Genomic DNA, 11,904 nt, shown 5'->3' with positions numbered 1-11,904 from the left:
AACATATACATAAAAAACGCTACATGAAAGTACCCCGAAAGAGCAAAGCTCGTGTTCGGGGACAGTTCCGTTTTGATAGAAATACTTGAAAATGACATACAATTTTACATTGTTCACCAAACATACATATATTTTCTGAATTAAAATTTAAGATTCTGATTACACAGATTACATACCGGTAATTAAAAAAAATAGAAATCTCTATTGTTTCAAAAATAAAATTTAAAATTCTTGCACTAAGATCACATTCTTAAGAAGAGTAGATAGAAACATACATAATTATACATACTTGGTACACAAAATACTTAAGAAAAAAAGGTCACATAAAGATGATAATAATAAAGTTAGTAATGATAATACTAGTAATAACTGAGTGTAAAAAGAGACGATGTTGAAATTGGTGATAGACTGTTAACTTATTATTAGTAGTAGTATAATTAGTACAGGTTATGTTGACATAGTATCAAAGATAAGATAGAAAAAATATTACTTAGGATAGAAATAAACTTGTTTTACAATACATGGTACATATTATAAAACAGCGAAGTCTGTCATATATATTTTTTTAATACTGGATCTGAAAATGTCATTGCTTAAAATAGGCAATTCTGGATGAAATTTTATTATCGAATTATATAGGCGTGGACCATAATTTGTACTGTGTAGTAAAGCAGCAGATGTTAAATATTTAGGTAAATGAAAATGTATAAAGAATAGTGTATTATTCTTACCTTTTTATTTTATACCTATGGAATTTAGTGACCAAAATGACTGAAAGCACCTTGTTTCAAAGCATTCTTCCTTAAACTGTGACCAAGATTTTGCTGAAATCGAACAAGGCAAGTGTAACTGTCAGGTACCATTAAATCTAATAAAAGTAAATACTGATTCATAAAAAAAAAATGACACTGTATACGTTGGAAGTATCTGATTCATCTGAATTCTATTACTTTAAAACCGTTTCTCAAGAAACTCTTGCAACAACAAAACTTCAGATCTCGAAACTACTAGTGCAATGTTTATCGCAATGTTAAGATTTTCCAACTCAGAATATTTGATACCATTTTACTTTAAGGGGAAACGAGATTTAATGCGTGTATAAAGAAAGATTACCGGGTGCTATTGGCAGTGTAAAGGCTCCCCCAAACAGACGCGATACGGAATGCGTTACGATTTTGCGATAAATGTTTTCATTGCTTTCAATGATTGTGTTCACACACACGCGATTATCGCAATATGCGTTATTATCGCAGCAAGTAGAACGCGACGATTTTGCGTTCTATTCTCCCGGAGATGTAGATCGCGAGAACGCCACGCGTTTATTTTGATGCTGGGTTGAAGTGTGTCATTTATGGATTCATCTTCAAAGGAAGAGGAACTTCTCTTTATTGGATGAGAATCGTCGCAGGCAAAGCAGGTGCAGGTGAGTCCATGGTAGTCAAGTATGGTTAAGATAAACGATATAAAAAGGTATAAAGTGATGATTTAGCTTTTCTTTGCCAAGAACGTGAAATAAATACAAGTACGCCTACCCGATTATAAACTTTATTTTTTTTTAATTTGCTCTTTTTGTTGCAGGAGGTTGTGGATTCACGAGTTAAATGCCACAAGGGAAGAAAAAGATTAATTTTATACCTTAGTTCAACAACTAACCTTAGCACTCTGGTAACCTTGAAGAGCCTACTAGTAAAGAATTTCAATGTTTAGAGTACCCATAAAATAACGAATTTTAATGTGAAGTAAATTCAGTAGTAATTTATTCTAAACATACCTACGTATAATGATTTACTTACATAAGTATATCTAGAGTGTGGTAAGATATTGAAAGTAATAAAACTCCGACAAACAAATTACATAACTTTTTGTTTCCACATACTTTATTAATTTTATATTTCTGCACAATTATTTATAATATTGTACAAACATTTTGCAATTTGCACAACTATATATATTTTTTTCATTTTTGCGACAGTTATTTATTTTCTACCTTAAACCCCGCGTCAGTCTACAAGCCAGTATGATATCAAATTATAAATAATTGCACTTATTGTTTACATCTAACTTTGTAGCCATCTCCTTCTATTTCTTCTCCTTTTCCATGCCAAGGATTTTCCTTTAACAAACTCAATAAAAAATTCTACGTTCGTTTACAAGTAATCCGAAATCGCAATCTGTGAGCACAAGTGATATACACCTGCTGAAGGTAACTGGTCTTTGCGCTGTGGCTGGAAAACTAAAATCCGCATATGTGGTCACCCATTACGATAATCTGATTGGCTGGGGACGTTAGAATATCGTATATCGCGGACGCGCCAGTTTGGGCACCTCTTCGCGATAGTGCGTTATCGCGAAATCGTAACGCTATCGTAACGCATTCCGTATCGCGTCTGTTTGGGGAGGCCTTAATTCCGAACTGCAATAATCACGGACAACGATCTGAAGAAATTGCCAGCATGGAAGAAAAATTGAATTGTTTCGAAAAAAATCCTGTTCGCAGCAGTTGCGACATTGCTTGCGAGGTTCCAGGTTCCAGGTGCCACATGGAAAACAAAGGACCACTTTCCTCAAACATTAAAGTACAGTTCCCCCATGTCGATCATCACTGTTCAAGCTGTAAATATACGGAGCTGGTTTCCTTAAATCATTCAGCGAGAGCTGCAGTGATCTGCATTGGTGTTCATCGTTCTGAACTGACTTGGCTTCAAATCGACAGTGATTATTGTTGTTCATTAAGGTCTGTTCCAGCAAGCAATTCAGAACGTGTTCTGAACTAATACCAAACTAATACAGCTTTACGTGCTGGTGCTTTATCCATTAAGCCACACTGGATTCAAGTTCAGATGTTGGATTGAATCCCTCTCATGAATGCACCTCTGTACTTGTGGTTAGACATTGTGTACACTGTCACACATACTGTGACACGGTACACAAGGTTATGTGGCTTAGTGAATAAAGCGCCAGAACGTAAAGCTGGAAACCTGAGTTCGAATCCTGGTGCCAGAGAGAATTTTTCTCCGTTTCACTGATTGTTGACCATTGTGTGGTTGAGTTAATGAAATTTCAGATTTTCTTTTGTGAAAAAAATTACAATTATCGCAGTATAACGGCATATAGCCAGTTTATTTTGAGTGCATGACTTATTAAATGCCAGCCACAGGCTTGGCTCAGTCGGTTAAGGCGCTTACCTGCCGGTCTGAAGTTTCGTTCGGGCGCGGGTTCGATCCCCGCTTGGGGTGATTACCTGGTAGGGTTTTTCCGAGGTTTCCCCCAACCGTAATGTGAATGCAAAGTAATCCATGGCGAATCCTCGGCATCATCATGCCAAATATCATCTCGCCATCACCAATCTCATCGACGCTAAATAACCTAGTAGTTGATACAACGTCGTTAAATAACCAACTAAAATAAATAAATAATTATTAAAATGCCACAAGAAAAAAACGTTTGACAGATAAGACGTTTAAAAGTTTCTTATCTGTGCTAACGTTCATGAAATTTTAAGTTACCGAACTAAAAGAAACACATGCCACAGACATTTCATTACAAAATTGACTCCTCAGTATGTTTGAAACTATATTAGCATAGTCTTACAAGAGTAACAGGTTTCACAGATAACAGATTTGAAAGGCTTCCCTCCTGCAGGCGATCATGGCTTTTTAGGTTACCCAACCACGAGAAACAAAATAAAAAAAAAAACCCTTAGAAAGTTTTGTTACCAACATGTTTGTCTACATGAAAACTTAAGGTACACCTACTAACAGAACATTTTTTAAACATCACATTTAGAAGGCTTCTCGATTGTGCCGGCGTTCATGTCTTCTGAAATTATTCGACATCGAAAAACACTTACCACAAACATTGCATTTGAAACGTTTCTCACCTGTGTGCACGAGTTCGTGCTGTTTTAGGTTACCCGAATGTAAAAAACACTTTCCACAAACCTCACATTTGAAAGGTTTGTCACTTCTGTGTAAGCGTTCATGATTTTTTAGGGTACTCGTCGCTGAGAAACACTTACCACAAACATCACATTTGAAAGGTTTTTCACCTGTGTGTCGGCGTTCATGAATTTTTAGGTTAGCAGACTGCGAATAACACTTACCACAAACATCACATTTGAAAGGTTTCTCGTCTGTATGCATGCTTTCATGATGTTTAAGGTTACCGGAATGTGAGAAGCACATACCGCAAACATCACATTTGAATGGTTTCTCGCCTGTGTGGAGGCGTTCATGATGTTTCAGGTTACCCGATTGCGAGAAACACTTGCCACAAACTTCACATTTGAAAGGTTTCTCACTGGTGTGCAAGCGTTCATGGTTTTTTAATGTACTCATAACAGAAAAGCACTTACCACAAACCTTGCATTTGAAGGGTTTCTCGCCTGTGTGTCGACGTTCATGGCATTTTAGTATAGACGACGTTGAGAAAAACTTACCACAAACATCGCATTTGAAAGGTTTCTTGCGCTTGGGTAAATGTCCGTTCTGTTTTGTTGAGTCCGAGAAACATATTTTAGACACTTCAGATTTCAACTGCTTTTCATCTTCACAAGTCGACACAGGTTTCCCACAGGTACCTGAATTCTTGGGAATCTCATACAGAGTCTCTTTCTCTTCATGTGCAATACCGTCGGATTGTGATGATGCAGTCCTCTTATTGGTGGCTGCAATCCTGAGGAAAATAAACAATCAGTCGATAAAATAGTCGTAACAAATATATATTCAATTATTGAATAATCTATTTCACCAGAAGGTGCATTACCACTAGAGTTACATCGTTATAAACAATTTATGAGAAACGTTGAAAGTATTAAAATTGTTTCAACATTCAGTTCTTGAACTATACAACAAATGTTAAGAGAGAAGCAACATGTTTCTCAACTCTTAGGCCGGATGAACACAGAATCAGACGCGGCGCGACGATCGCGAGCAGACACAAGGAGACACAGAGAGACAACATCGAATGACTGAAGTTCGTCGCGAGGAGACTGTTTGATAGCTGCAGTGTACTGCGCATGCGTTAGTAGTGACTATGATTGCACAAGACTTTTAAACATCTCATAGGTTAGGTTAGGTTAGTATCGAGCTTGTTGGCGAGGGATCGACGGGGAAAGGACAGCGATTGTGACGTCACAAGATAGCTGAGCGCGCCAAAGCTCAAATGCTTCAAAGCAGTATCTCGTGTTTTTTCTTGTTTATGTTGTTTTGAATGCATTATGCCAGGTCAAAGATGTGCTGTTGCAGTATTGAACAATTCTAACGATAAAAATTAAGAGTTGTCTTTCTTTATCAATCCTAAAGATTTAGGAATTAGAAAAAAAACGGGTAACTGCGTGCAAAAGACAGGATCAATTCAATCCTGATACAAGCAGAGTAGTCATACCCGGAGCTATAATCTTACACTGCTGTGTCAGCGTATGGCTCTGCAAAGCTCAGTTAAACATGACTGCCTTCAACTTAGAAAGCATGTTGTAAATATTCAGATTGTCAATGTTAATACAGATAATGCAATATAATATTTGTTTTATTTAGTCTTATGACAAATCAATTATTAAAACAATGACATATATTTCATAACATGTAGTCATTGAGTTTTATACAAAGTAAGTTACGAACGTTTTCGCCCATTCAGGCATCTTCAGGTTCAGAGTACAATATCTCATTAATAATCTGTATGATAATTACATGGAAGTAGATGAGATGGACTGTTTAAAATTGATCATGATATATATAAAATGTACAAACATATGCATAATTAAAATGTAATCATGTTACAAGGTCATAAAATTGTGAAAATTGTGATTACGTAGTGTTTTACATTTTAAACTTCATAATACTCAGTGTAGATCTTGTTTTGTAGATTCCATTAAAATGATGAATTGTATATCATTAAAACGTGGCAACTGCACAGGCTGTTGTGATATATCATTATGATCTGAAGTAGTGTTTATGGAGACACGAGGCGACCTTGCTGCTTTAGATACTGTGGCTAATGTAAAACACTACGTATTCACAATTTTCACAATTTTATGACCTTGTAACATGATTACATTTTAATTATGCATATGTTTGTACAATTTATATATATATATATATATATATATATATATATATATATATATATATCATGATCAATTTTAAACAGTCCATCTCATAGACTTCCATGTAATTATCATACAGATTATTAATGAGATAATGTACTCTGAACCTGATGATGCCTGAATGGGCGAAAACGTTTGTAACTTACTTTGTATAAAACTCAATGACATGTTATGAAATATATGTCATTGTTTTAATAACTGATTTGTCATAAGACTGAATTGTATTATCTGTATAACTGTCTTCACTTGCTGTAGATTGATGACTGTACAAGCAGAGTATGCTCTGATTTTGTTCCCGATTTTCGAGCAGCTTTAATGAAAATAAAGCCGAAACGGCCGAGAATGTTAAAGTCTACAGATAAGTTTAAATAAATCACGTAGGCCTATATAAGTAGCCTATGTTAATACCAGCTTTGTGTAATTAGATTAGGTTCATCTATGTTAACCTTCAAATTATTTTCTTTCTGAATAATTTCAAGGGAAAAATTGTTCCGGGGCCGGGTATCGATTCCGGAACCTCTGATTGAACGTACCAAATCTGCTTTACAGGGAGCCTTGCCTGAAAGACTAGATTTGCATAATATATACGTCACTGTGCACGTTAACAGAAAACCACAATTCCAAGCCACACAGAGAATGTGTGCACTCGATGTGGGTCTCTGGCGTTTCGTCAGCCCACGCGAGTTGTGTGGATATAGAGGGAAAAGTTGAGACGGTGTCGGGTGGAGTTCCCGGGTAGCTCAGTTGGGAAGAGCGCTGGTACGTTCAACCAGAGGCCCCGGGATCGATACCCGGCCCCAGAACAATTTTTTCCCTTGAAATTATTGAAATCTGCTTTACAGGGAGCCTTACCTGAAAGACTAGATTTGCATATTTTCTTTCTTTTGTAATCTTTGCTGGGTCGAACATAACTTACAATTAACAAAATAATCATGCTACTTATGGTAACAGTCGTATATGAAAGAGGTGGAGGATTAGCGACTAATATCACTAATGTTTTTTCACTATAATTCTCATTATATTGATTTTATATTAACGATTTATAACATTTTGTCCTTATGCCATATTCAGTAGGTTCATCATAAAAGCCTTCAGTTGAGTTATGATTATTGCAAATGAACGTGTGTCTACATTTCATTACCGATACACGCTCCTTTTTCCAAACCTTAGAATGAGATATTAAAAAACATTCAATGTTAGAACTTTTATAAACACAAGACTGGAAACTAGCAGACGAAAACGGACGGCAGACACTGAGAGCAGACGAATTGTTAAGAAATACAGAAAAATAATGCAGTGACAAGTGTAAGTACAGTTTTTATATACACGATATAAACAATTTCAACGTATTTATATTATGCCATAATATATATACACAATTATTGGTTTATACCCATTGTAATGTTTTTATTTCTGGCTGTTAAGTTTATAATGTACGCTGATGTCGCTATAAATTTGAAAATAAAGGCCCAATGAGCATGGACTCTTAGAGCGTCATCAGCCAATTAGCCATTTGATTGGCTAATGAAAAATGAGATAACCTATTGAGTGTATAGAAGTCTTGATAATTGCACGCTTTCACTATCTACAGACACTATTGGAGCTCGATGCGGATAAATTAGTTGTTTTAGTACAGGAAATATATGTTCTGTAAAATGTTTGTAACAGTATCACGACAATAATGTGGTTCTAAAAATATGTGAGAAATTGCAAATGAGATGAAAGCACCAGGTGGATAATGATATTCATAATAATAATAATTAGCAGTATGTCTAGTTCTCTGCTCTATACTATTACTCATTACTGATTTAATCTACTATTTTTCTTTATTGTGACTCGTGAAGTAGTCATAAACATACAAATTGGCGGTTGTGCACTACATTAGTAGACCTAGTATTTAATTTTAAGATTATTTTAATTCTATAGATTTTTAGACGTATTAGGCATCATTAGGAAATCATAACCAAAAATACAATGGAATTTCTCATATAGGCCTAGACAGTCCTCTTTCATTTTTATTTTATATTTTATTCGGTTATTTTACGACGCTGTATCAACATCTAAGGTTATTTAGCGTCTGAATGAAATGAAGGTGATAATGCCGGTGAAATGAGTCCGGGGTCCAGCACCGAAAGTTACCCAGCATTTGCTCATATTGGGTTGAGGGAAAACCCCGGAAAAAACCTCAACCAGGTAACTTGCCCCGACCGGGATTCGAACCCGGGCCACCTGGTTTCGCGGCCAGATGCGCTGACTGTTACTCCACAGGTATGGACTCCTCTTTCATTGACGCCATTTTCTGGCCTAGGCCAGTTTTCAAAACCCACACAGCCAGCAAATCAGTTGTCGCGAGCAGACCATGTTAAGCTGTTGCGAGGCGTTGTAAAGCAAAACGTCGCATCTCGCCTCGCGATGTAGTGTCGTGTCTGATTCTGTGTGCAGCCGGCCTTAGTTCGCTTCTTTCCATAAGAAAAGCTGTCTGTGCAGTCACCAGCAGGTCCGAGTGACTTTGGACAAAATTATTGTTTTAAAGAGTATATATGATTAAAGGTAAAAGATAAATGTTTGAAGATCCTTAAAAGTAAATGAAATTAGACTTTCATCTTACAATCACAATCACATTTTGAGAAACAGAAAAACAAATGTATGTATATTATAAGCATTACCACACTGGAAGGGATGAAGTAACATTAGCGACACCGAATAGAGGTATGTCAGTGGGAAGAAGTAAGGGACAGAAAAGTTATAACTTAAGAGGTTGGTGCATGAGTGACAAAACATAGGAAAGTGATAAAATGAAAAGAGTGACAGTGACAGAAAAGACGGTAAGGCAAGGGAAAAATAGTGAAAAAGAATAAGATACAAGTAATAACCAGGGAGTGATAATAAGTAAGTAGTGATACAAATGTAATAAAGAAAGTGGGAATGGAAATGTAATGAAACTATAGAAACTACTTCATCTGAAAATATACAGATTAGATTAATGGAAATAAGTGGTCAGTGAACGTTAGTGATTCAAATGAATAAATAAGTTAACAACTATGGAATAGCCCAACTAATGGCCAAACTGAGTTTTCGGCTGAAAAATGTTGTATCGCACATCTTGCATCATATGCTGTCATCATTGCTGATATTCACACTACTTCGAGAACTGTAGTATTTTGATTGTGTTGGCGAGCTGAATAACGTTGTAACGGAAATAAAATGGCGGACAATCCTACTTGTAGCGTGTCACATGGTCTCATGAAGAACGTAAATAGAAAAAGAAAACGTAAAATTAATATCATGCAAAGGAAGAACAACGTACATAAGGCACTAGAGGATCAGCGGAAAGAATATACTTCGAGGAAAGGTGGCATTATACTAGCTGTGAAACGACCTGGACTGGTGAGTAGAATAAGGTTGTAAGTCAATCTAGGCCTATAGAGTACTAAAGGCGAATAGTTAAAGGTAAAAAGGTCATGGTTACTCTGAATTCTACCATGGCCTAATAACAGAATAAAGAAAAAAAAAAAAGAATTTTGCCTGTGTAATATTGATATTGTATGCCTAAACAAATTATCTAAGTTGTGTAATTTGTTTCAAGTTCTTATTATATAAATTTGTTTATTATTATTATTATTATTATTATTATTATTATTATTATTATTTAATGTATTCAAATGTAACAACCATGAAGAATCTACCAGGAAATATGGACAGTATTTAAGTTTCTTTACTTTACAATGTTGTTCTTTGGGATGGACATACGTTTTTCTACTGTAAATGTTCAATAAGTTATGTTATTTGGAAGATGAAGGCAATATATATAAATGGTGTGAATACTTGCTGAAGTATTAATAGAGACCTAACACAGTCATATTTTGTAATATTTAACAATGTTAATATAGAATAAACATATTTTTAATTTCCTGACAATCTGCAAAAGTGATTACGTTATTCTAGGCAGCCATTCAATTAATAAGAGATTGAGAGAAGTGATTGTTTAGGTAAATAAGATTAGTAAGAATAAGATAGATAACTGGGGAAGGGAGGGGTAAACAGAAAAAAGAAGGGAGGGGAAACAGAGGTGAGGGACGTGATAGAAAAGTGATCAGGGTCATTTATATGTAATAGCCGGATGTTTAAAAAAGCGTAAGCAGACTAGACTAGAAAGACTTTTACAAATTATCATAATTTAAGATAATCTTTCTATTTTCCCATTTGTCATTATTTAATTTTTGAAATATAACTAATCAAGTTATTAATTATGATTGTTTTCGTTTTGCAGTCGTTGTAATTAGTCACTGAAGATGGAGATGCATCTCCGAGACATGTCTGACTAACATCTTCAATAAACTTATTGTACTTATTAGTGTTCATACAACTGTAACATATCACCTTTATTGGAATTCATATGACTTTATTTATAAAGTGTTTCGATTAAGTACATATTTTATGTAGTAGGCATTTCAAAACGTTAGGTAAAACAGTTATACCGACAATGAAATAGGTTATAAAAGTAAATTTATTATTACAAGACTCAGCATTTAAAGCTTACAAAAATTTTGAGCTATATAGACTTCAATTTGGTTTGCTGAAGTGTGACAAGAATGTACGTGACAATAAGTCCTAATATCACTACGTGAACTACAAAGGTTCACCCTTAACTAAGGTTGTCACTACGTCTTTCGAAGTGGAAACTGTTTGGAGTAGGGATATTTATACATAAAAGTAGAAGGAATAATTCCTCTATTATATTACAAATATGATGATTTGTAAGCTTGCAAGATTATCATTTGTCTTCACTTTATGAAGGACATAAAATAAACTCTCTAGCATTTATTACCATCATAACTTCTTGCTTCCATGATTTCCGACGTTATTCTTCTTATATTCACAAGCCATTCCATGCCATAACAGATTGCAAATGAACAGCATATGTGAAAATTTTAATGAAACAATGAAAAAAATGACTATGTGGAGTCTCACACATCACACTCACCTATCAGGCAAAATCTCATCCTCTCCTTCGGTAACTTCCAGTTCCAATTCGTCCTTCACTGTCTCCAAATCACACAACTCTTCCTAAAAATGAAGACACAACAGAACAGAAAGATGGCGCAAGTTTACATGAAGAGTACATAGATTTTTCATGACAAAGGCCTGCATTTAAGTCCTACTTAGTCCAAATAGATTGATTAGTGGGGTTTAAAATGGGCGCTTCAGCTACTATGGCTATTTGCGCCCTTAGTCCAAATAGAAATCGAAAATGCACTTCTTGAAGTTCTTATTTCAAAGGTTTTATCGTTTCCAATACATTTAAAACTGAATGACCACTGAAGAAGAAACGTAAGGAAATTATGTTTTACCCAGTCATTAAAAATCTAACAAAACTCCAAAATGTTTAAGGATTCCATTGTGTGCCTAAAAATTTAAAATTTATTCACGCTTCCATTCTATATATCACATTTTTAGTAGGAATTTTTGGTAGATTTGCTCTGAAATATTTTATATACTCAAAGCTAACGAGTGTTTTAAATACAAGATTTAATTCATGCCCTCTTTTGGTGAAATACTGGTAGTAAATAATGAACCTCAATCTATCCCACTGATTTCTGCCAATAAAAATTAGAACAGAAAAATATCTGATATGACCACTCGTGTGTCAACTATTGATACGAGATACGTTGCTCTAAATTCAATATTTTATGTAATATGAATTACGTCTCCAAATTCACTCCACGAATGAGATGTCATATAAATACATAATATTACTATGTCAAACTGGCTCCATAAACGAGGTTTTACTTACATGATAT

General features: G+C 35.0%; 1 protein-coding gene across 1 annotated transcript in view; it reads right to left on the bottom strand.

The window, feature by feature from the left end:
- Positions 1 to 213: 213 nt before the first annotated feature.
- LOC138691694 (zinc finger protein 235-like) overlaps positions 214 to 11,904 on the bottom strand; it is a 34,039-nt gene continuing 22,348 nt past the window's right edge. Inside the window, exons 4-5 of the mRNA XM_069813944.1 lie at positions 11,088 to 11,170; positions 214 to 4,674 (exon numbers count right to left, since the gene is read on the bottom strand). Coding sequence (XP_069670045.1) covers positions 3,783 to 4,674; positions 11,088 to 11,170 — 975 coding nt within the window. The 3' untranslated portion in view covers positions 214 to 3,782. The remainder of the gene's footprint in view (positions 4,675 to 11,087; positions 11,171 to 11,904) is intronic.

This window comes from Periplaneta americana, chromosome 16, assembly GCF_040183065.1.
Source record: "Periplaneta americana isolate PAMFEO1 chromosome 16, P.americana_PAMFEO1_priV1, whole genome shotgun sequence".
Taxonomy (NCBI): Eukaryota; Metazoa; Arthropoda; class Insecta; order Blattodea; family Blattidae; genus Periplaneta; species Periplaneta americana.
This window is presented reverse-complemented; position numbering and strand designations above follow the sequence as displayed.